The sequence below is a fragment of the Eurosta solidaginis genome, chromosome 3 (genome assembly GCF_040869045.1).
Source record: "Eurosta solidaginis isolate ZX-2024a chromosome 3, ASM4086904v1, whole genome shotgun sequence".
NCBI classification, from domain to species: domain Eukaryota; kingdom Metazoa; phylum Arthropoda; class Insecta; order Diptera; family Tephritidae; genus Eurosta; species Eurosta solidaginis.
Window position 1 is genome coordinate 69,534,520 of NC_090321.1, and position 26,754 is coordinate 69,561,273.

At 39.1% G+C, this 26,754-nt stretch overlaps 1 protein-coding gene across 9 annotated transcripts in view; it reads right to left on the reverse strand.

Annotated features, from left to right (window-relative positions):
• LOC137243909 (uncharacterized) overlaps positions 1-26,754 on the reverse strand; it is a 489,952-nt gene that overhangs the window by 3,838 nt on the left and 459,360 nt on the right. For 8 of the 9 annotated variants that reach the window (XM_067772226.1, XM_067772227.1, XM_067772228.1 and 5 more), the window contains exons 4-7: positions 3,665-3,928; positions 3,191-3,590; positions 2,819-3,106; positions 2,562-2,724 (exon numbers count right to left, since the gene is read on the reverse strand). In XM_067772226.1, coding sequence (XP_067628327.1) covers positions 2,562-2,724; positions 2,819-3,106; positions 3,191-3,590; positions 3,665-3,928 — 1,115 coding nt within the window. The remainder of the gene's footprint in view (positions 1-2,561; positions 2,725-2,818; positions 3,107-3,190; positions 3,591-3,664; positions 3,929-26,754) is intronic. The other variant, XM_067772220.1, reaches the window with a different exon arrangement.

A 26,754-nucleotide genomic window follows, 5' to 3' on the forward strand; every position in this document is an offset into this window, starting at 1 on the left:
GACAAGAAACTACATTTTCTGGATAAAAACATATATCTATATTTAAAACCATCACATTTGGTGCAAAGGTACACCTCATGTAAAATATAGTAACTGATATAGTAACTTAAAACGCCTTGCTCCGGACTTCACTCCACTGTAGAGACTCTTATCCTTGGTTATATGTTGCAAAACTTCTCACGACCAAAAACGTCCTCATCGCCGTCAACGACTACACATAACTAGGATCTGCATATCAAAGTCTCACATACCAGCAGTCTACAACTTCCAAGACCAGATGCATTTGCCGACTGGCCCTACCTAAATCTTTTTGTTACAAGAAGACATGCGTGATCGTAAATGTCCAGATGTGGTTTCATGCACAAAATTGGCAAAAATATGTGAACTATTTCTACATTCAGGAGTACGGACTGAAGAGTTTTTTGATGTATGCCTCCCTCGCACAATCGCACTGGCAAAGAACACAACTCTTGCCGGAGAAGAAAACTCGAGCAGGAAAATTATAATCCAAAGTAACAGCGTGAATACATACAGTATGCGGATGAAATTGGTCCTAAGTCCACGCCTGCTCCGCCTTCCACACCGAAAATCCTGGGTTCACGCCCCGCCACAAGCACTATCAGTGTAAAACTCATCTGCCTTGCAGATGCCTTTCGGAATCGGCCTAAAACATGTTAGTCCGGTCCCGTCAATTTCTAGGAAAATTTAAAAAGGAGCACGACGGAAATTGGAAGAGAAGTTCGGCGTAAAATATCTTCGGCGGTAATCACGCCTTGCATTTATTTTATTTATCATAAATAAAGAGGGAAAATATGTGAATCTTGCGGTGAGCAAAGACAAGAGGAAATATTGGGAATGAAGAGGCACAATACATCATTTAAACCTGACCACTGCAGCATCTACCAGGCCGAGGTCGCCGCAATTAAAGATGCGGTGGATGAGATGCGAAGCAAGAAAGGAAAAAATAAAAATTGTGACATTTATTGAAGTGGTCATGCAAAAAAGCGTAGTTAGTTGTGGTCGAACATTTCACCGCTATCAGAATAAAAGCAAAATTCTTTAATAAATCATTCATCTGAACCCATGCAACGACAGAGGAGAAAGACGATCATGTAAAATACGCTTTCTATGAAATCATTGGAACGCACATACGAGCGCTACCTCCGCCATGACATTTAACTCGTGCCTGGCGACTTTAGCGCCAGTTTGGACAAAGAAGGTGTTTTTGGCCTAACGCTCGAAAAGTTCAGCCTACACAATGAGACCTGTCTTAATGGACTGAGGCTGATCGACTTCGCCGTTCGGAATACACGCAATCAGATCGACCACGTTGTGATATACGAACGGCACGCCTGCAATGTTTTAGGTACGCGCACGACCGAGGATCTAACTCGGATACCTATTTCGTCGCAGCCTCTGCGCGCTAAGGGCAAGCGACAAACAACTTAAGGAAAGGTAGACGTCAAAAGGCTGCAATCGCAACGTACTGCCACTGATTTCGCTACTCTACGCTCACATGAGGTCTCTCAACGCATATCTCTAAATTAATTCCTACCGTTGTCGAGGAAAAACCGGCGACCACTGAAAAATCAACTGATACCATGAATAATGTCGCGAAAGAATAGACCGATGTAAAAAGCGAGCGCAACAATAAGAATGTGTGAACCCTACCGCGAGTAGAAAAGGGAAGCAAGACGCCTTTACAAGCAGAAAAAAGTAGAGGCAGAAAGTGAGTGCGAGCAGATGCTAGCCAGCGGGAATAATGCCTCGCATATTTTACATAGGCGACAAATGGAACGTCTTAAGTCCAGGACAGGAACGACCAGGTGCAAAACGATTTAAACTCCCTTGGTGTGACCAACTGGAGCCAGTTAACCCATCTAAGAAGCGACTGGCGCACCTTGTTGAGCGGCCGTAACCGTTTTAAGGGCCTATTAAGTTAGTAAGTAAGTAAGGATGGGATGGTATCCTCGGCTTCAGCTGTTGTAGCCATTTTATATTTACTTAGATAATCAACGTTTATTAAAGCACTAAAATTTGTCATTGTAAGTTCTAGAGCTATCTAGGATTACCTTAATCCCAGTTGCTTTTAAGTATGTTCTGAAAAAAATAATTTGTGTGACAGAGCATAAGGGTATCATACGTCTTCTCGGACCAAGCGGGCTTTTACGAACTGAACGTGGCTGCGATTATAGAATACCACTGACAACTTTCTTTCTGCTCGCTAAAATAATAGGAAGCTTGTATTACTGTTAGATACTGTGGGACGGGCCATCAAAGTGTGCAAGTGAGCTACCCCTTAACTGGGTAACGGCCACTTAAACTATGTTAGCCTAATCTTGAATCGGGAAATATGCTTCCGCATGTTCATATTTGGCATCGGACATGGACTTCTTGCTGCGGTCCTCCTTTCATAGGGAGCGTAACATATCCCATCGTACCAGTTGTTCTACGAAATTCAATTCCTGCACGTCATTTGCTGCATAAAATGGTGTAGTTTGTTGCTCAATACCTGATATTTCTACAAAAACTTTGCCCACTTCTTGACCATATATACTTACTCAGCAAATCTTGCCGCTGTGGCAGCTGCAATAGGATTCCGTACCGCATGCAATGCCTGTGAGTTCTTTGCCCTAGCCAATAAAGTCATTACAGTCCGTTTGGTTGGATTCATGGTTGAGCGTGGCACACCCAAGAGAGGCCGTTTGCGTGCTAAGCCACCCGCTGTAGAAAAGAACTTAATCAATAAAAAATAACAGCAACAAAAGTTCACTTATGCCAAATTCTAATATGTACATCCCCATTTTTCGAAGCTTACCAATATTGATCGCCTTAACACTACGTAATGCCGGATGCAATAACGCACCGGTAGGTGGATCTAATAAACCCAATGTGGCTGCCATGGGTGTTTCATTTTCCGTTGCTAATGGTATGCCAGCGGCAGTGGTGGGCTGTTGTGTGGCCGCATGCAAATCAGTCACTGTTGGTACCCCACCTGCTGCATTCGTTGTTGGCTTCAATAAACTGCCAATACTTGCGGCGGCGGTTAATTGGTGTTGTAGGGCAACTGACATAGCAGCTGGATGTACTAGTGGAAAGGAATTCACTTTAATTGGCAAATTATTATGGTTCCTTGCTTGGAGACGGGAAGGGATAAGTCTGTATGCTGTTTTGTATTGCGTGAACTTACTTGTTGTTGGTGCTGCATTGCTGCCACTCAATTTTGTTGAACAAAGTCCATCAGTGTTGGTTGGCAAAAGATTTGTGTGATGATGCGTAACGCCTGGAACTGGTGTGTGAGTGCCACGTGTGGATGGTGGTGGTTGTTGTAGTAAATGTTGTAAAGCATGTTGTTGTTGTTGGTGCTGTTCACTGCTGCGCAAACACACCTGTTGTGCATCATTTTTTTCTAATGAATTACATTCCATACCATGCGGTTCCATCTCGAGCTTTTCATCATTCGATGTGTCCATATCGGTAACACCGCCACGGTTGGGGCTATGCTGATCATCTGAGTAAGTAAGCGAGGAAGAGGAACTGAGCGCTTGCATCTCCCACATTTGTTCTTGTCGTATGTCATCGTGATAGTCCTGAAAGTGATGCCCAGTAGGGTTGGTAAATTAAAATTTAAAAGCACATAGAGTTACATCGAAAAAATACTCACCGGCACCAAAAATCTTCTCACTTCTGCCAACGCATATGCAATGCGTGCATGTGCTTCTGCGGGTGCTGCAAATGTTGATATCTCTACATGCAGATCCTCGAATAGATGAGCATAGCGACTATCACCGCTGGCGCGCAATTCTTCTTCTTTTTTGCGATCGCGCATTGAGCCGCGTCCCAGCACCGCCATTTTACACATTGTTTCCTCTTGTAAACGCTTCATTGAATTTCCTTTAGGTCCCAAAAGCTTTCCAACGAAATTGAACTAAGCAAAGAAAAAATAGACAAAGTTTAAGGAAAAAAACTAAACGAGAAGATCCTGAAAACATAGTGAGATTAAACTCAAAATAACAATGTCTCATGCGTCCTAAGAACCTCCGGCGGCCAAACAAGTATATACCGACCATAAACTAAGCAGCACCAACCCCCATGGGGTTGTCACGAGGGACGATCTTCCTACGAAAAGGCAGCAACAATCCGACGACATACCACGACAATAACTCCACTTTAGATTTGACAACCGCCCATCAGGATTGAGGCCTGTAAAGTCCTGATTATGGTATACTATAAACACGATTATAATAGGCTGGTGAAACTAGTCATCTAGCATCGTAGTAGTAGTAGGAAAGGTAAAACGCTCCAAAATGACTTGTGAAGTTATGCTACAATGGCGTCCATCCCGTTAAAACTCTGGCAGGTCTCCTGGTTAACGTTCGTTCTTGCTCTGTACACCAAATCCCATGTTACACTGAAATGACAGCCCTTGGTCGGAAAAGTCCCTAGTTGCTCCGGTACATAGAGCCGGTTGCCTTGGGAATCCTAAAATCCCATCAGGACATGTGGCAGACCTGGTGTGCTCTCCCTGATTTCAATATTAGTCTTTTTTTAAAAGCCGGAGTATCGGAAATGGGAGAAGGGTCGACGTAATCGGTAGATTCTCCCGTAAATTTTTAGAATACAGCTCGAGGTCACAAGCTTCACCGAACTTGAGCAATAATAACAGCGGCAGAAAAGGATGCACCGACGGCGATCCAAACGAAAATACGAACGAGTGGCTTGGTCGAAGCTCGCGACGCCAATATCGAAGATGAACAATGGCAGGTCGTTAGCGGGAAAAGGATACTTTTCCAGAAAACAACGATGCAACCCCGAAGGCTGAAAAACAATCACGACACTCAGGCAGTCCTAATCAAGCCTACATAAGGAAACAACTACGCCCGCGTTCTGAAGAACTTTCGTAAATAAAACCTGGTGACGAGCAAACCAAAATAACAGCAGTATAAAAAATCAGATCCGGCGCAAGGAATCAAAGCATATGTATCCGCTTTGCGAAACTCATGCACAAGCACAAAAATGCTTGCACACGGTAGACAAACTGACCGAAACAAGTCACATACCATACACGAGTGCAAAAGGGCCCACGGAAAGCCTCTGCTAATGATTGTACTGCTGAGCAGAATGTACACAAATGGAACTGCAGACACAATCCTGACGCAGCTAATAAAGGAAGGAAGCGTAGATGTAGCAGTAATCGGCGAGTAATAAAAATGAAAAGACGACAGCTGTGGGCTGGAAGACCGCGCTGGAAACACAGAGCTGGGTAAATTTAATTCAATTCCTGTTCTGCACAGTAAAGGAATTGATCATGATTCAATCACAAGAGGCTTGCTCGGCTGCACATTTTTTGACAATTGCAGCCATTTTGCTCACAAATCGAACTGACATCCGTTAACTGTATTGTTTCTTTGCGATTTTTCGAAAAATATAAGTAATAGAAATAGGAAGCAATCAGTTTACAAATACCCGATAAATACTGAGCTGGATAATTCCTTAGAACATTTTTTAAAATTTTATGATGAAGTTATTAACTCTGACATGTTCATAACATAGGTAATTATAAAATTATGCACACCAAGGAATCGTGCACCTATGAACATACGAAACCTAAACCATTTCAAAATTTATCATTCAACGTCAAAAACTGGATTAGTAAATTGATTCACGTAAAAATGCCATTAGTAAACAATGGAGATGCCATAACGAAATGCACTCATTGTTCATTCCCTATGTTCGGAACATTCATCTCCATTTAAAAATTTGTGGAATCTGTTTATTTTTTGAATATTATGTATATACTTATTTGATGTATTCGGACCTCGTGAGGTAGTATCAAACTAACGTGTTCCGAATATTCTAAATTAACGGTTTATCCGGAACACTTCCATGAATACCTAACGGAAAATGAATACTTTCCGAAATTTCAGAATAAAAACGTGTACTCCCTGTGTATCAGGATCTCACAAGAACTTAACTGTTCTGCCAAAGTCAAGGCCGGAATATAAAGTTCTAAGACAATAAGTCATTTATTTTTATTTTTTTTGTCAGTTCGTTGCGGCTGCTGAGTAAAGTGTCGCCCCATGTCGGCTGCCTGTTCAAAATCGTCCTATCTCAAAAAATTTTAAACAAATTTTCTATTTCAGGACTTGTCAAAAAAACCCCCTATATTAAAACAAGTAAGGAAGGTTAAGTTCGGGTGTAACCGAACATTACATACTCAGTTGAGAGCTATGGTGACAACATAAGGGAAAATAACCATGTAGGAAAATGAACCGAGGGAAACCCTGGAATGTGTTTGTATGATATGTGTATCAAATGAAAGGCATTAAAGAGTATTTTATGAGGGAGTGGGCCATAGTTCTATAGGTGGACGCCATTTAGGGATATAGCCATAAAGGTGGATCAGGGTTGACTCTAGAATGCGTTTGTACGATATGGGTATTAAATGAAAGGTGTTAATGAGTATTTTAAAAGGGAACAATCTTTAGTTCCATAGGTGGACGCCGTTTCGAGATATCGCCATAAAGGTGGACCAGGGGTGACCCTAGAATTTGTTTGTACAATATGGGTATCAAAAGAAAGGTGTTAATGAGTATTTCAAAAGGGAGTGATGCTTAGTTCCACAGGTGGACGCCGTTTCGAGATATCGCCATAAAGGTGGACCAGGTGTGACCCTATAATTTTTTTGTACGATATGGGTATCAAAGTAAAGGTATTAATGAGGGTTTTAGAAGGGAGTGGTCGTAGTTGTATAGGTGGTCGCCTTTTCGAGATATCGCCATAAAGGTGGACCAGGGGTGACTCTAGAATGCGATTGTACGATATGGGCATCAAATGAAAGGTGTTAATGAGTATTTTAAAAGGGAGTAATCCTTAGTTCCATAGGTGGACGCCGTTTCGAGATATCGCCATAAAGGTGGACCAGGGGTGACCCTAGAATTTGTTTGTACAATATGGGCATCAAACGAATGGTGTTAATGAGTATTTTAAAAGGGAGTGGGCCTTAGTTCTATAGGTGGACGCCGTTTCGAAATATCGCCATAAAGGTGGACCAGAGGTGACTGTAGAATGTGTTTGTACGATATGGGTATCAAATTAAAGGTATTAATGAGGGTTTTAAAAGGGAGTGGTGGTTGTTGTATAGGTGGTCGCCTTTTCGAGATATCGCCATAAAGGTGGACCAGGGGTGACTCTAGAATGCGTTTATATGATATGGGTATCAAATGAAAGGTATTAATTGGGGTTTTAAAAGGGAGGTGGTTGTTGTATAGGTGGTCGCATTTTCGAGATATCGCCATAAAGGTGGACCAGGGGTGACCCTAGAATTTGTTTGTACAATATGGGTATCAAAAGAAAGGTGTTAATGAGTATTTTAAAAGGGAGTAATCCTTAGTTCCATAGGTGGACGTCGTTTCGAGATATCGCCGTAAAGGTGGAGCAGGGGTGACCCTAGAATTTGTTTGTACAATATGGGTATCAAAAGAAAGGTGTTAATGAGTATTTTAAAAGGGATTAATCCTTAGTTCCATAGGTGGACGCCGTTTCGAGATACCGCCATAAAGGTGGACCACGGGTGACTCTAGAATTCGTTTGTGCAATATGGGTATCAAACGAAAGGTGTTAATGAGTATTTTAAAAAGGAGGGGACCTTAGTTCTATAGGTGGACGCCTTTTCGAGGTATCGCAATAAAGGTGGACCAGGGGTGACTCTAGACTTTGTTTGTACGATATGGGTATCAAATGAAGGGTGTTAATGAGTATTTTTAAAAGGGCGTGGGGCTTAGTTCTATAGGTGGACGCCTTTTCGAGATATCGCCATAAAGGTGGACCAGGGGTGACTCTAGAATGTGTTTGTACGATATAGGTATCAAATTAAAGGTATTAATGAGAGTTTTAAAAGGGAGTGGTGGTAGTTGTATATGTGAAGGCGTTTTCCAGATATCGACCTAAATGTGGACCAGGGTGACCCAGAACATCATCTGTTGGATACCGCTAATTTATTTATATATGTAATACCTGCCAAGTTTTTCAGGGTTTTTTATTTCGCCCTGCATAACTTTTTCATTTCCTTCTACTTAATATGGTAGGTGTCACAACCATTTTATAAAGTTTTTTCTAAAGTTATATTTCGCGTCAATAAACCAATCCAATTACCTCACCATGTTTCATCCCTTTTTTCGTATTTGGTATAGAATTATGGCATTTTTTTCATTTTTCGTAATTTTCGATATCGAAAAAGTGGGCGTGTCATTGTCGGATTTCGTTCATTTTTCATACCAAGATAAAGTGAGTTCAAGTAAGTACGTGAACTAAGTTCATTAAAGATATGTCGATTTTTGCTCAAGTTATCGTGTTAACGGCCATGCGGAAGGACAGACGAACGACTGTGTATAAAAACTGGGCGTGGCATCAACCGATTTCGCCCGTTTTCACAGAAAACAGTAAAATCATAAAATCTATGCCCCTACCAAATTTCAAAAGGATTGGTTAATTTTTGTTCGACTTATGGCGTTAAAAGTATTCTAGACAAATTAAATGAAAAAGGGCGGAGACACGCCCATTTTGAAATTTTCTTTTATTTTTGTATTTTGTTGCACCATATCATTACTGGAGTTAAATGTTGACATAATTTACTTATATACTGTAAAGATATTAAATTTTTTGTTAAAATTTTACTTAAAAAAAATTTTTTTTTAAAGTGGGCGTGGTCCTTCTCCGATTTTGCTAATTTTTATTAGGCATACATATAGTAATAGGAGTAACGTCCCTGCTAAATTTCATCATGATATCTTCAACGACTGACAAATTACAGCTTTCAAAAGGTTTAAATTACCTTCTATTAAAAGTGGGCGGTGCCAAGCCCATTTTCCAAAATTTTACTAATTTTCTATTCTGCGTCATAAATTCAACTCATCTACCAAGTTTCGACGCTTTATCTGTCTTTGGTAATGAATTATCGCACTTTTTCGGTTTTTCGAAATTTTCGATATCGAAAAAGTGGGCGTGGTTATAGTCCGATATCGTTCATTTTAAATAGCGATCTGAGATGAGTGCTCAGGAACCTACATACCAAATTTCATCAAGATACCTCAAAATTTACTCAAGTTATCGTGTTAACGGACGATCTCGATTCCTTTATATATGTACAACCAACCGTTATCCAATCAAACTTAATATACTCTGTGAGCTCTGCTCAACTGAGTATAATTAAATTGAAGAACGCCTTATCTCAGAATGCTTTCAACTCCCTCTTATGTCAATATGCATTGAACTTATGCTCACATAGGGAGCTTTTGAAACAAATTTTGAGATAGTTTATTTTTGAATAAAATTGTAACGTACGGCATTCTTCAAACAAATTTTGAAAGAGTGACCAATGCAACATAACTGTTTCTCAATTCACGAAATATTTAGTAGAAAATTAATTATTTCCCCCAACACCTGTTGCCATTTCAAAATTTATTACCACTACGAATATAGTGCTAAAGGTGCTTTTCTACTACAATTTTCGCCGAAGGGGATTTAATTATTCCCCGTTTTTCTTACTTCGTAAAAGCAATCCGTCCAAATTTTTAAATTTGGGAGTGTCAAAGCTCTGTCATCAATGGAGAATAAACCTCTAGTAATTGAATCATGGGAATTGATTACATTTTAATTCCCAAAAAAAATATCAAAAGTAATTTCGTTTTTTTGAGGGTCACTTACAACAAATTTTTTGTTTGTAATTGAAAATAAATACTTTGCGCAATTGTAATTTCATTCCCAGTACTTTCGAAAGGAATGGGAAAAGTAATCGAAATTTCTTTCAGTTATATTACAAGGAATGGAAAAATTACTCTCGAATTTCCCATTACATTTCTCAAAGGATTTGTGAAAAACTACAAGTTAGTCCGTGAATAAGAACTTACCCCGGTTAATGTGGGTGACTTTTCGGGTCACACTTTTCATTATTTCATCAGATTTTCTTGTGAGTGGTAACTGAAGGCTTTTGGAAACGGCAGTGAATATCCTCTTAAAGTTCCCAGCTAAGTAAGGGCATATCTTTTTCTTCCTCCGCTATCACAAGGTGGTGGCTGTAGGAAAACACGTTACTCATTAATTTTCTTTGATACACCATTAAATGTTCGGGAAAACTTTTTTCTCGTATTCTTGATCTTTTGATAGCATTCATAGTTGCCTCCTCTGAACCATATTGTAATAAATAGTATTAGAGGAGACAATGACAAAGAGTCGTCCGTATAAAACCTCAGAAGCGTTGGAAGTGAAGTGTAATTAAGGTATAGTGGCACCAGGTGTAACGACATTTGTCAATGCCAAGAACCTATTTATATTTAAAAGTTTGCGTAAAAATTATGTATTACTTCGACTCCTTGTTTGAAAAGTTTAGTGGTCAGATGTTGTCCTGTGCCTCATTGTTTTTAAGTCGGGATATTTGCATTTCCACTTCCCCACAGATCGAGGTTTGTCCTTGTACCACGCCAATGCTGAAACATCTTGGCGCTGAGGGAGTAAGCTACCTGACGCACGTTTTCAAGCCTGGGAAACCGGCTAACGAAGATGAGTCATAACGGCCGGTATCACTTCGTTCGCGAGTAGCGAAGACATTGGAAACCTTCCTGTTCCATCAGTTTACTGCGAATCTTCGCCTAGCCACTCATTATCATGGTTTCCTCATATGTACTACCAACGCTGTCAAAAGCTTTTGACACATCCAAGGAATTACTATGGCTTCATAAAATCGCCGTTTGAATCGGAAAAATATTTTTTACACATAAAATTTTTCAATTATTTTGAGGATTGGGAAATTCTTAATTACTTTTGGCATTCCTTGTAAAGTTATTGGAAAATCTCCAATTACATTTCCAATTCCTTTCGAAAGTACTGGGGTCGAAACTACATTTGAGCAAAGTATTTGTTTTCAATTACGAACAAAAAAAGTTTGTACTCGAGCCTCAAAAAAAAAAAGAAATTTGAGGAATTGAAATATAATCAATTCCTTTGCTGTGGAGGAAACGAATTGATTACTTTCCCCAAGTAAATGTAATGGGGAAATGATGGTAATTGAATATCTAAAGTAATCATTACTACCCAGTTCTGCCTTTTTGATACCTATTTGTTGAAAATACATCCAGGGGTACCCCTGATCTACTCGGAAAAGGGTTCAGATATCGAAATCAGAGTTAAAGTGTTTTGAGTCGTCGGCAGGAGCTTTCATTCGATATTCGTATTTTGCAAACACATTCTTGGGTTATCTGGGTCCATATTTTAGGGTCCAGACCCTAGTGCCCTACCGGATTAAAATGTACGCTAAATTTTAAGATAAAGCCCTAGTTTCACAAAGGCGAAAGTCGCCCGGTCAAACCAGAGAATTTTTACACAATTGATGTTGCGGTTGCGATCGTGTGGCGAGAGCTCGATCACCGTCAAACTTTGAAATTTTTTAAAACATATTTTAATATATTATATTTTTTTTTTAGCTCTTATTTTTTCCATTCACATATGCACAGGTAATTTTCAAATTTGTTATGAAATGTTTTAAGTATGTATCATCGCTGCGCTCGCAAAAACAGTTATGTGTTTTTCAGTAACTTTTCAGGAGACCAAAAAAACTTATTTCTTGTGTCCGTTTGCAAAATTTTGCAAATCTCGTATTTTTTTAAATATTTTATGGAAAGTATGTTATTGATGTGTGAAGGAAAAAATCATGTTTTTTAACCCATTACGACGTGATAAATATTTTCGCCTTTTTATAGCACATAGCTGCTTTCAACCATGATTCAAATTTGCTTTTGGCGGTGGGGAAATGCATGAAATTTTTGCCGTTATTCCTCATAATGCTTACAGAGATTACCCTCTAAGCCCCTGTGAGGTGTAGCTTCATCAATCAGATGTCTTTTGGGATGCCCAGGTTTCTGCATATTCAGCAGGAACTGTTTGGCTAGCATTTCATTTCTCTCCCTGATGGGGAGTAGTCTCGCCTCATTATGTAGATGGTGTTCTGGGGATAAACGAAGACAACTCGTGGCGGTTCTGAGGGCAGTATTTTGGCAGGCCTGTAGCTTCTTCCAGTGAGTAGTCTTTAGGCTTGGCGAGGATATCGGGGACGCGTAGCATGCAATCGGCTGGCCAATTGCTTTGTAAGTATTAATGACCGTTTCTTCTTGGGTTTTGCCACAAGTGCTGCCGGAAAGGGGTTTGAGGCTTTCATTACGGCTCTGGATTTTCGGAACAGTTGCGGTTTCATGTTCTCCAAAATGTAGATCCTGATCGAACGTCTCACCCAAGATTTTAGGGTGTAAGACAGTCGGTAGCGTAATAGCGATGTTGGGATCAAATATAGTATATTGCACTGAGTGGTGGGTGATAAATGCGAGACCGTCTCCATATCCGCTCTCGCGATCTTTTTTTTATGTGGACGTAATATCCAGAGCAGGTCTGCAGGGCACATCTTGCTGTGTATTTGGTCTCTTGGATCGCTGCAATGCGGATGTTATGCCGCTTCATGAAATCAACTATCTCCGTGATTTTCCCAGTTAAAGCATTCCAGTTTAACTGCAGAATTCTGAAGTGCAATGGGCTGGAAAGAGCTAGTGCTGGAAAGAGGGGGAGAAGAACACGGGGGCTGATGCTCAGCATTGCTACCGACTCTACTACGGAGATTGTTGTTATGAGCTGGTGGCGCCATGGGGCCCGAGCAGCAGCGGGCACTTGTTGTGACTTGCTGAGCAGCGGAACAGCTAGAAGGTAGTGGGGGCACTAAGGCGCAGGCTACGGGACGCCCTTGGGCGTAAACAGGAGGGAGCCACAAAAATTTATAAAAGTTACGATCACTGGGGGTCTAGCCCAGAACATTCTGTCCGATGCAACCATCCCTTGCACGTAACACACTGACAAGAGTATGACCGTCCTAAAAAGATTATTTTCCGGCAAACACAGAAAAACCATTTCTCTGGACCGGGGTCAGGTACAGGTCCCGATTGGGTTGGATATTCTCCCGTAGCAGGAGAATATGGCGCAGTCCTGCTGCAGGGATCTGCTGGGAGGATGACAATTTGTGGGAGAGACGCAACAAACTAAATGGGGTTACACTGAAATGACAGCCCTTGGTCGGGAAAAATTCCGTGTCGCTCCGGTTCACAGAACAGGCTGCCTTGAAAAGCGAGATGGTTTTTAATTATTTTTAACATTGAAATCAAAGCACTTTCGCCAGCGATTAAAAAAAATTATAAGCAAGTAAGTACATATCCGTTTTTCTGAGTACTGCGAGCACGTAGCTGTTCTCGATCACTTCTAAACCAATAGAGATTTAAAAAAATGGCATATGCAGCACATTTCTATGTAGTGATAATAAAATATGCAATAAAAAAAAATTTGAAAAAAAAAAACACATAACTTGTTTTCGTTAGCGCAGCGACGATATGCAGATTACATCATCAAATAAGAATAATTTATGATTTAGAGAAATATATCAAAGAATGCATATTTCTTAAACTTTTGGATTTTAATGATATTTTTTTCTGTTATTAATATTTTTCATTGAAGACAAAAAAATTTTTATTATTGAAAATAAATGGGTACCTAATAATAAAATTACCTTCCCAAGCACAAACCGTTCTTGAATTGAGACCGAAAATTGTTAAATCGACCACAAATCGTTCTCAAAGCGTGAGAGCAAAAAATCCTAAATCAAGCACAAATAGTGATTGAAATGAGCACAGAAGGTTCACACATCAATACCAAACTGGTCATAAAATACGAATGGTGTTCTTGGAAAAACTGTTCTTAAAACAAGCGATTCGGTCACGAGTTAAGAAAAAACGTACTTAGCAGACTTTTGTCAACGAATTTTCTTAATTTTGAACTTTGTCGTTCGCTTTAGAACGATTTTTTCTCTGAGTGTAGATACACGTTAAGCATAAAAATTCAATATATTTCATTTTCAACCAATGTTTCCATTTGGTACTCCAGATTGAGTATTGTGCATTGAACGAATAATAAGAGCTAAAAGAAAATAGAAGATAAAAAACTATTTTAAACAAGTAAGGAAGGCTAAGTTCGGGTGTAACCGAACATTACATACTCAGTTGAGAGCTATGGAGACAAAATAAGGAAAATCACCATGTAGGAAAATGAACCTAGGGTAACCTTGGAATGTGGTTGTATGACATGTGTATCAAATGGAAGGTATTAAAGAGTATTTTAAGAGAGAGTAGGCCATAGTTCTATGGATGGACGCCATTTAGGAATATCGCCATAAAGGTGGACCAGGGGTGACTCTAGAATATGTTTGTACGATATGGGTATCAAAGAAAAGCTGTTAATGAGTATTTTGAAAAGGAGTGATCCTTTGTCCATAGGTGGCCGCCGTTTCGAGATATCGCCATAAAGGTGGACCAGGGGTGTCTCTAGAATGTGTTTGTAGGATATGGGTATCAAATGAAAGGTGGTAATGAGTATTTTAAAAGGGAATGGGCTTTAGTTCTATAGGTGAACGCCTTTTCGAGAAATCGCCATAAAGGTGGACCAGGGGTGACTCTAGAATGTGTTTGTACGATATGGGAATCAAATGAAAGGTGTTACTGAGCATTTTAAGAGGGAGTGGGCATTAGGTCTATAGGTGGACGCCTTTTCGAGATATTGCCATTAGGGTGGGCCAGGGGTGACTCTAGAATGTTTGTACGATATGGGTATAAAACGAAAAGTGTTACTGAGCATTTTAAGAGGGAGTGGGCAATAGGTCTATAGGTGGACGCCTTTTCGAAATGTCGCCATTAGGGTGGGCCAGGGGTGACTCTAGAATGTGTTTGTATGATATGGGTATCAAATGAAAGATGGTAATGAGTATCTTAAAAGGGAGTAATCCTTAGTTCTATAGGTGGACGCCTTTTCGATATATCGCCATAAAGGTGGACCAAGGGTGACTCTAGAATGTTTGTACGATATGGGTATCAAACGAAAGGTGTTACTGAGCATTTTAAGAGGGAGTGGGCATTAGGTCTATAAGTGGACGCCTTTTCGAGATATCGTCATTAGGGTGGGCCAGGGGTGACTCTAGAATGTGTTTGTACGATATGGGTATCAAACGAAAGGTGTTACTGAGCATTTTAAGAGGGAGTGGGCATTAGGTCTATAGGTGGACGTCTTTTCGAGATATCGCCATTAGTGTGGGCCAGGGGTGACTCTAGAATGTTTGTACGATATGGGTATAAAACGAAAAGTGTTACTGAGCATTTTAAGAGGGAGTGGGCAATAGGTCTATAGGTGGACGCCTTTTCGAAATGTCGCCATTAGGGTGGGCCAGGGGTGACTCTAGAATGTGTTTGTATGATATGGGTATCAAATGAAAGATGGTAATGAGTATCTTAAAAGGGAGTAATCCTTAGTTCTATAGGTGGACGCCTTTTCGATATATCGCCATAAAGGTGGACCAAGGGTGACTCTAGAATGTTTGTACGATATGGGTATCAAACGAAAGGTGTTACTGAGCATTTTAAGAGGGAGTGGGCATTAGGTCTATAGGTGGACGCCTTTTCGAGATATCGCCATAAAGGTGGACCAAGGGTGACTCTAGAATGTTTGTACGATATGGGTATCAAACGAAAGGTGTGACTGAGCATTTTAAGAGGGAGTGGGCATTAGGTCTATAGGTGGACGCCTTTTCGAGATATCGCCATTAGGGTGGGCCAGGGGGACTCTAGAATGTTTGTACGATATGGGTATCAAACGAAATGTGTTACTGAGAATTTTAAGAGGGAGTGGGCATTAGGTCTATAGGTGGCCTTTTCGAGACATCGCCAATAGGGTGGGCCAGGGGTGACTCTAGAATGTTTGTACGATATGGGTATCAAACGAAAGGTGTTACTGAGCATTTTAAGAGGGAGTGGACATTAGGTCTATAGGTGGACGCCTTTTCGAGATATCGCCATTAGGGTGGGCCAGAGGTGACTCTAGAATGTTTGTACGATATGGGTATCAAACGAAAGGTCTTACTGAGCATTTTAAGAGGGAGTGGGCATTAGGTCTATAGGTGGACGCCTTTTCGAGATATCGCCATTAGGGTGGGAAAGGGGTGACTCTAGAATGTGTTTGTACGATATGGATACCAAATTAAAGGTATTAATGAGGGTTTTAAAAGCGAGTGGCCCTTAGATGTATATGTGAAGGTGTTCTCGCGATATCGACCAAAATGTGGACCAGGTGATCCAGAAAATCATCTGTCGGGTACTGCTAATTTATTTATATATGCAATACCACTAACAGTATTCCTGCCAAGATTCCAAGGGCTGTTGATTTTGCCTTGTAGAACTTTTTCATTTTCTTCTACTTAATATGGTAGGTGTCACACCCATTTTACAAAATTTTTTCCAAAGTTATATTTTGCGTCAATAAACCAATCCAGTTACCATGTTTCATCCCTTTTTTCGAATTTGATATAGAGTTATGGCATTTTTTTCATTTTTCGTACTTTTCGATATCGATAAAATGGGCGTGGTTATGGTCGGATTTCGGCTATTTTTTATACCGAGATAAAGTGAGTTCAGATAAGTAGGTGGGCTAAGTTTAGTAAAGATATATCGGTTTTTGCTCAAGTTATTGTGTTAACAGCCGAGCGGAAGGACAGACGGTGGACTGTGTATAAAAACTGGGCGTGGCTTCCACCGATTTCGGCCATTTTCACAGAGAACAGTTACCGTCACAGAATCTATGTACCTACCAAATTTGAGAAGGATTGGTAAATTTTTGTTCGACTTATGGCATTAAAAGTATTCTAGACAAACTAAATGAAAATGGGCGGAGCCACTCCCATTTTGAAATTTTCTTTTATTTTTGTATTTTGTTGCATCATATCATTACAGGAGTTGAATTTTGACTTAATTTACTTATATACAGTAAATATATTAAATTTTTTGTTAAAATTTGAATTAAAAAAATTTTTTTTTTAAAAAGTGGGCGTGTTCTTCATCCAATTTTGCTAATTTTTATTTGGCACATATATAGTAATAGTAGCAGCGTTCCTGCCAAATTTCATCATGATATCTTCAACGACTGCCAAATTACAGCTTGCAAAACTTTTAAATTACCTTCTTGTAAAAGTGGGCGGTGCCACGCCCATTGTCCAAAATCTTACTAATTTTCTATTCTGCGTCATAACGTCAACCCATCTGCCAAGTTTCATCGCTTTAATTGCCTTTGGCAATGAATTATCGCATTTTTTCGGTTTTTCGAAATTTTCGATATCGAAAAAGTGGGCGTGGTTATAGTCCGATATCGTTCATTTTAAATAGCGATCTGAGATGAGTGCCCAGGAATCTACATACCAAATTTCATCAAGATAGCTCAAAATTTACTCAAGTTATCGTGTTAACGGACGGACGGACGGACGGACGGACGGACGGACGGACATGGCTCAATCAAATTTTTTTTCGATCCTGATTATTTTGATATATGGAAGTCTATATCTATCTCGATTCCTTTATATATGTACAACCAACCGTTATCCAATCAAACTTAATATACTCTGTGAGCTCTGCTCAACTGAGTATAAAAATTTCAGTTTGACGGTGATCGAACTCGCGCCACACGATCGCAACTGCAACATTATAACCATCCCACAATTTGTTGCTACGAAAGTTAGCTTAGCTTGGACTTCACTCCACGTTCCTCAATCGGTTGTGTTCCTACTTGATGAATAGATGCCGTAAGGTATTAATTGAGGGTGTATCCTCCAAGCTTTTTACTGCCACCTCTGGCATACCCCAAGGCAGTATCCTATTCGTTTTGTTTATTACAGATATTGGCAATTGTTTCACCTCGTCAGAGTTCTTACTCTACGCCGATGACCTAAAAGTCTACTCAAGAATTAAAACCTTTGAAGATGCACAGTGTCTACAAGAAGACATGAATAGATTAGCACTCTTGTGCCGTGACGCACATCAATTTTTTAATCTTAACAAGTGCTATCATATTACGTTCGCAACAATCCACAATTCCTTACCAACGACATAAAGTATCTCAGGTGATCCTCTTCAAACCCTACTTGAGATAAAGGACCTTGGGGTCAACTTCGACTCCTCGTTCTCGTGAAATAACCATATTAGTTACATTATCTCTAGTGCGTATGCCTCTCTCGGTTTCCTAAGGAGTAACAGCATTAATTTTCCAGATCCATATACCCTGAAATTGCTTTACTCATCCAATATTGAATATGAGGCGTTTATTTGGAGGGCGTACCATAAGTTTGAAAGGTTTTTCTCAAATTTTTTCTTAGATCTCTACAATTCTCCGACCCAATCCCTCACGCTTGCTGCTTATAAATTTACAACCTTTAGTAATTAGAAGGACGACGCTTTCTTTGTCTCTAATTTTTGGAATTATTAATCGTGAAATTGACTGCCCCTCTACCAACTAGGTCTCTACGTTTTTATTATCCATTTTATATTAATCTTACGTCTACCAACTATGCGCGAAATGCTCCTATATTGCGTGCTCTGCGCGAGCTCCATGAATCTCTAATTCAATTATACTTGATTTTTCTTTTTCTTAATCTATTTTCCCTAACTCATTTAACTCTACTTTGTAGTAATGTTGTTGAATTTATTTTAGTCAGTAAGAACCGCTGTTATTTTGACTTTTCGAAATAAATAAAGATATACCAATATTTGCCCAAGTTAACGTGTTAATACACGGATAGACCAATGGATAAACGGGCGGACGGACGGACATGGTTTAATGAAATTTTTTTTCGATACTGATGATTTTAATATACGGAATTCTATATCTATCTTGATTCCTTTATATCTGTACAACCAACTGTTATGTTACCAAAGTTAATATACTCTGTGTACATACGCTGAGTATAAAACTGAAAACACACTTTTTCATGCAAGATTTTACAGTTTGATTTTAAACCAATTTTGGGTTGGTCATAAATGTAGTCCAAGAAAGTTTTGAATTTCTGTAGAAGGCTCGTGCGGACTATCCATTGGTTGTGAACAATTTTCGTGCTACTTTTTCTCCCAAACCAGGGTCGCCTTATACGATCACGCATGAAAAACCAATTTCACTCAAACGATAAATATGAATCTGTCAGGCTTTTTGTAAAATCATATATATTATTTCTAATTGCTGTTTTTATGTACGGGTCCCTTTTTCGCTCTTCTTTGAAATCCAAATCTATAAATAAAGTTTTGGTTGTAAAGATGAAGATTCGGGCTATTAGCGATCTTTGTGCAATTTTGGTTGTAGAGCTTTTGTTTAGCTATATTTTATTAAAATAATTTGTTAAAAATAATCGATTGTGAGCACACAAAGAAATCTATTTGTACTATGGCACTATTGTGAATATTTGTACTGCATTACTGGAGGTTGCCATCATACGCTAGATGGCAGCGCAAGCTGTCAGTTTTAATTGATTGATAGAACAGCTGATTTTTGTTGATATTTGATAAGAGACTTTTGCGCAAGATGCGCACGGGTCCGGCTCGTAATCTATAATGCATCTAGTCAGGACCTGTAGCCACTATGTCACGTAATCACCTCAATCCCAATTACCATTTCAGCACTATTGCGATTCGATGAATTGAATTCGATCACAGATCGTATAACACGATACGGGCCCAGCTGAGTAGTTCTGTTATTAATATCAATGCTATATAGTTTTATAAGGAAAATCAGACGGGATCCTGGCATGTATTTTTCTACAGAGTAAAATTACCCACGAAAAACTCCTACAGAAAATATCGTTGCCACAAGTGCATTAAAATTGCATTATCGTTACTTACGATCATTGATTGCCAACCATACGAAAGCAAGTTATGTAAAAAGTCAGTCCTACAGGATAAATAATTAATTTGGAATTGATATTGCTTGTTAGGACAAAACAAAGATTGTATGGTTTTTTAAAGTCACAGTATAATTGCAAATGTAGAATTGTTATTTTTAATCTTTCACGAATGTGGTCATGCCATCTACGAAAAAATACGTACGCTTAGTGACGTGTAGTGGAAAATCAATCCCAGTGAACTTTCGGAAAGAGTAGGAAATTTTTTTTTGTGTAACTTTGTTCCTTGTAACCAAGACGTTCAATGCACGCTACTGCTCCAGCTTTACAAAGTTTTTCCTTCTTAAACTAATTTTAAAAGCAGCAAATATTCCAAACATCTTTCGATATTATACCCAATTTAAGCGATTTATTGAGTTTTCAAAGAAATTAATTAATTAATGGTGAACTGCTAGGCTAGGCTCAGCTAAGTACTTCAACCATAAACAAATTGCTTAGCTACGGTATGGTTATCACTAAGGCATTAGTTATGCTATGGCATCATAATACATCAGATTATATTGATTTCCGTAAGGTTGATTGCATCAGCTGTTTCCAGGGCCTTAAAGTACTTATTTCGCAATTTTCTTTTTATCTCATGTTCTATTTATCGAAGAGGGAACTTTAAAGCTTAGGATAAAGGTTGATCCTACAACGTAGGGCATTTGCATGCGTCACACTTCCATTGCATATAATAAAAAATGTTTTTTTTTTTTTTTTAAATCGCAATTATAAACATTTATTTATAGATAATACAAATTCATTTCGACTGCTGATTGAAATATCGCCAGATCTTAGCTACCGTGCCCAAAAAGCTCTATCTTAGCATAAATACTATATGTTTTCTGAAATGGGGCGATCAGCCCAGTTAGGGTGATTTTCCACACAAGAGTCGATTTATAAATCTTTATCTAATATGTATCTATAAAGTCTTGAATTTTTTTATAACTTAAAGCTGTAAAAACAGTCGGAAATTCTATGTTCGAACAACCCATATTATATGATACTACCGCACAAATTTCTCCATTTACAACGCCCGGTCCCCCAAAATCTTCATTGCACGGACTATATGTACTTTTCGCAGCACAAATCATTGATGCTGTTATTGTTCTCTTTGCCTCCTTATAACGTCTCCTACATGTTTTCACATGGAATATAGACAAGAGAGTAGACTGGAGTATATTCGAGGTCTCCCCCTCTTGTGGAGTTGTCCAACCCCATCCACTAATTCGAATTTCTTCGCCCGATTGTAATGGAGTTCTGCGAATTTCTATTGGTTCTACTGTATCACTCTTGCTAAACGGTTTACACAATATCATCAAAGCTATATCCATATGCATTGTTTCAGCATTATAATTTGATGGAACATGAATGTTGGATACACGGCTAGTTTGTCCAGCTGAAGGTATATCACGCAAATCCGTTACACCAGCTGAAACAGTAAACTCGCCTTTGTCAAAACCGTCCACGCAACTCGCAGATGTAAGCACCTTCTGAAGAGTGAGCAATGAACCAACACAATGATTTCTTTCTCTATAGTGTATTGACACTAAATATGGGGTTAAACCTATGGACCAAGGAAGGCCGTCTACAATGCGAAATTCCGAACTCGTATACGTCGAAATGCAGCTAAATATCAAAAACAGGAGCGCGAAGTAATGGCGTAGATTCATTTTATTTTAAGACTATTTGTACCGCTTTTTAAGTATAAACTACACCGATCTCAATTTTGTGGGCGCTATTTATACATAAATGGGTCGTGTGAATAAACAATAAGCAAAAACGTTTCCTTCTAGATTTCAGGAATTTGAACAATAGCTGATAATTTACGATAAAGCAATTTATACAAATTAGTTTTTTTTTTTAATCGACCTATTATAGCTTGAGTAAATTTATGGGTTGAAGTGTCTAATTAAAATTTCAATGGCCTTAATGATGAAAAATACAAAATATTTACACAGCTTTTTAAAATGACATTTCTATAGAAATTTCGTATTATATTAGCTGTATACCGTTTTCACACATAAACTTAATCGAAACACAATTCTATTTAATGAAATAATTAAGTTTCCCTTTTCATACAGAGCCTTTTGCTTCATTAAGCGAACATCTGTCAGCAGCCCCAAAAAAATATTTAGTTTTTACAAAAAAATAGTTAAAATGGAAACTGATATTATGTTCACACGCATTTAAACCTGCCTAAAAGGAAACATGAGCAGCAGACTGAACGAATATTAGTAGCGTTCCATTGGGCCATTGAGCTCTGATACACGATCAAATCTCATTAGAACGATTAGGATCAGTACTCTGAGAGTTGGCAGCACTCAACCGATATGTACACATGTTAGGGTGCCTGTTATTTTCAACCCTTTTTCCCGAATCGCTTCATAAAATTTTACTAAAAAAGTAAAAACAAATTACCTTCGCTGACTACGGGACTATGCCACCCGGTAAGATGCAGGTTCGTATGGATCTCCATGACTGTGGTGGCCTAGTCGTCGGGTGAGCGATGACCAAGACCTGTCCCTTCTTAAACCAGGCTGTTATGCGGTACCGTGCCCACTGGATGTTTGCAGAAGGTTAATCTGGCTGTATTTGTACGAAGCTTCTCTGACACCGGGTCGCCTCAGAGAGTATTAATGGTCTTGCCGCGGTAAGGAGCTCTGCCGCGATGGACGACACTTCTTCCCCTTTCCAAATATTGGCCTCGTCTTACAAGGGGTCGTAAGAACAAGATGAACAAAAAAACAAAAATGAAATTTCGTCCTCCTCCACAAGGGGAAGTATCGCACTGGCGCAAGCGCCAAGGGAACCCATACGCCCTAATGCACTAGGGAGAGCTACCGCAAACAGAGGGAAGAGCGTCTTGGTGGGTGTCGGCATCAGTTTGGCGGCGAAGGTAGTTGCGCTGGCAAAGGCGAACACTGACGCGCCTGCTGTTTCCGGACTCCGACCAAGCGCCGGAGCGCTTTTTTTCCCACGGCTGTGGCAGGGGTCTCGCGACCTGGCCACTCCGAGCCAAGGGAAAAGGGGCCGCAAAATTATTACTACCATTGCTTAAATGGAAATAGAAACAACCGCGATAATAAACAAAAGTTCTCTGAGGTTTCCCTTAACGCTTTGAATCTTAATCCCGCATTCATCTTTCGCAAGTGTTGGAGCTCATATACTTAGCTTCCCCCAATCCGAAAGCTGTGGTTCAATCCACTTCTAAGGCTGCGGAAAAAACCTTAGAGCCTCAAACTGTAACTTATAAAACTGTGACTTCTCATTCTGAAGCACCGGCTAAGAAGCTGGTTGTAGTCCCGCTGAAAAAATCGATTTTTGTGTCTCGCTGTGACAAAGACACTTCCGTTGAGGATATAACGTCTTATGTCACTTCGAAAACTAAGGCTGACGGCATGACTTTAAGAAAATTTAAATTTAACTACGAAATAAACATTGCTTCATTTACAATGGATGTCTACTCAAAAGATTTTGATAAACTTTTGGACAGCTCATTTTGCCCCCGGGGTCTTTGTTCGCGAATTTGTGCATAAGAATATTGAGATTACTCAAAATGTAGCACAAATTTCTCCTCAAATTTCCGATCCAAAAAACTTACTTTAAAATCTTGCTTGCGCATTTGTTATCAGAACGTTAGAGGCTTAAATACTAATTTAACTGACTTATATTTCAAATGCATTCACTGTAACTATAATATTATTGCTTTTACCGAAACATGGTTGAAACCTAATGTTTTTAATTCCGAAATTTTTTTCACACTTATAGAAATGACCGCTTAAATAGAACCGGGGTGGTGTTTTGTTTGCTGTACATTCTTCAATTTCTGATGTTAATTTACCCGCAGTTGATTCCATCCAGTTTAAATGCTCCGAATCTTACTAGGCCGGGATCATATTTACTTAGCCGTTTGCTATATTTCACCGTCTTCTGATCTATCAGTGTATATGCACCATATTTCACTGTTACAAATAGTCAATTCGATGATAAAGCCCACGGACTCAGTGATTGTATTAGGCGACTTGGAATACCGTTGATCACAATATTGTCCCCGTATCATCCAAGGAGCATAACAATTACTTTTTGAATGGAATTACTGATCTTTGCCTTAATCAGATTAACTTATTTCCGAATAAGTATGAAAAATTCTTAGATTTAGCATTTGTTGACGACGTATCCAAATTCTCTATAAATAGGTGTGAACCTCTTGTTTTGCCAGAAGACGTTTACCATTCTTCTCTTGAAATAACTTACGATATCATAAGCAACGAACTCGGTGGCACTAACAAAACACATGTCTCTACCAATTGCTTTGATTTTTCCAAAACAAATTTTAACAATTCAAATAAAAATCTTTCTGTGATAACGTGGCTCCGATATAAAGAGGATGTAGGCCAAAAACATTTTACATTTTAACAAAACCATTTATACTTCATTTAAAAAACATGGGCGCCCAAAGCTCGTACAATTAACCAGTGCAAGCCTGGTTTACTAAAGAGCTCAACCCGAAGTCTTTTTATTTATTTATTTATTATTGCGGCCACCGTGGTGTGATGATAGCGTGCTCCGCCTACCACACCGAAGATCCTGAGTTCACGCCCCGGGCAAAGCAACATCAAAGTTTTAGAAGTAAGGGTTTCCATTTAGACGAAAATTTGTTTAAGCAGGGTCACCGCTCGGCAGTGTTTGGCGGATTGCCATGTGATTCCGATCAGCATATTTACTAGCGTGACAAACGAAGAGTCTGGGAGCCACTCCTTTAAGGGAGGTTGGAAAGGACGCGTTTACAATCCTCCAGTGCTCCCAGAATAAGGCCACAAAATTTGGAACATATATTTGTCTTTGAAATTAGTATTTTAAGCTGCCGGAATGTATTAGTCTCCGATCAATACAGTTAAACATGTATTTGGATGTTGGAAATAACGTGTATCCAATCACCCCTCAACTTTGTTTAGTAATGACGCTGTCGAAATGCATGAAGATTCCGATCAGCACAGCTCAACATATAATGGGAGGTTGAAAAGGACGTGTTTTCAATCCTCCCTGTTCCAACTTTTGTTTAGCCTTATTTTCGTTACTTATTGATTTATTTATTTGTTTATTACTTATTACGGCTTATTAAGCCTGAAACTTAAAATGTTACAATAAATAAACACATGTTGATAATAAAATTACAAAAATTTGGGCTGCCAAAATGCGTGAGATTGAGTACTGACTGGCGGTTTCATAACGCGTCCCGGAGTCCAGTATTGGGAGGTTGGAAAGAACGTGTTTCCAATCCCGGATCATGAAAAGAACGTTTATCCAACCTTAGAGGTTGGAAAGTACGTGTTTCCAATCCTTCCTTCCTCCACGCCTAATGATATCATGGTTTGAATATTTATGCTGCCGAAATGCGGTAGCTTCCCATAAACACATCTACTGGTATCTTAAAGTGATAAGCAACGTTTATTTGAACGTTGGAAAGAACGTGCTTAGCTGGTTGTGCATACCCCATCAAGTGTCCGTACATGAAGAATCAAAAGAGGACATTATCTTAGCGGGAGAGCTTTACAGTGCTCTAGCGAACTTTTCTTGAATATTTTCAAATTATTACTATTTTTTATATGATTTGGAATTTCGTTGAAACTTTTTAAGCCTTTATGAAATATATTTTGCTTGTCCAGTTCTATTTTGAAGAGAGGAAGTCCAAAATTATTGTTTTCTCTGACTACGTAAGAGTGGGTTTCATTAACATAAATTAGTTTATCACTCAAGTACTCAGGCAACATAAACGCAGAATTAACGGGTTTCCTTCTGCCATGAAGTTTAGAAATTGCATTTCCAGCGACAATCAAGCGAGTGCAAACTTCTTCGCTCAATTCTTTCACTCTAATTACTCTGCTGTAGTTGATTCATCACCTTTCTAGTAACATAATATGTATAATATACATTGTATATGCTCCACATTTGTTTCCTGAAGATGTTCTATTACATCTAAAGACTCTAAAACAGTCCTTCAAATACGGTCCTGATTTGATTCCAACATGTTTTCTTAAAAAATGTGCTGAATATATTTACTTACCCCTTACTGATCTTCTTAGCCTCTCTTTAAAAAATGGCATTTTCCCGAAGGCTTGTAAGAAATCTTTTCTTATCCCACTCCATAAAAAAGGAAGCAAGTCGCCTATTGAAAACTATCGTGACATAGCAAAGCTCTCCGCTATCCCTAAGCTATTCGAAGCAAGCATTACTAATCACCTTACATTGTCAATTTCTACATTGATAGATAGTTCTCAGCATGGCTTTTGTAGAGGCAAATCAACCACAACCAATTTGCTTGAAATTGCAACTCACTTATTTAATGGGTATAGGGGCAATCATCACACCGACGTTATATACACTGATTTCAGCAAAGCATTCGACAAAGAATGCCACTCATTACTTGTCTATAAACTCGAATTGCTTGGCTTTCAACCTGTCCTAACTTGCTGGGTCTCCTCCTATCTTTGCGGCAGAACTCAAAGAGTAATTGTTAGAAATATTTGTTCGAATGTCATCGATGTTCACTCGGGGGTGCCTCAGGGCAGCCATATTGGCCCGATTCTGTTTTTGCTTTTTATAAACGATATTTCCACAACTATAAAATATTCTATAATTTTAATGTATGTCGACGACCTAAAACTTTTTAAGTCATACGCGTCGGTTGAAGATCGTTCTGTACTCCAGTCGGATTTAAATAGTTTCGTTACTTGGTGTAATGTGAAACATATGCCGCTCAAGAGAGAAAAATGTAAATTCGTGTGTTTTTCATGTGGGAACGTACAGCCAGCTTCTTACACAATTAATAGCCAAACTCTAGAAAGCGTTGATGTTTTTGTCGACTTAGGAATTACAATGAATTGCAAACTTAGTTTCAACCATCATATTAATGCTACAGTCAACAAAGAGAG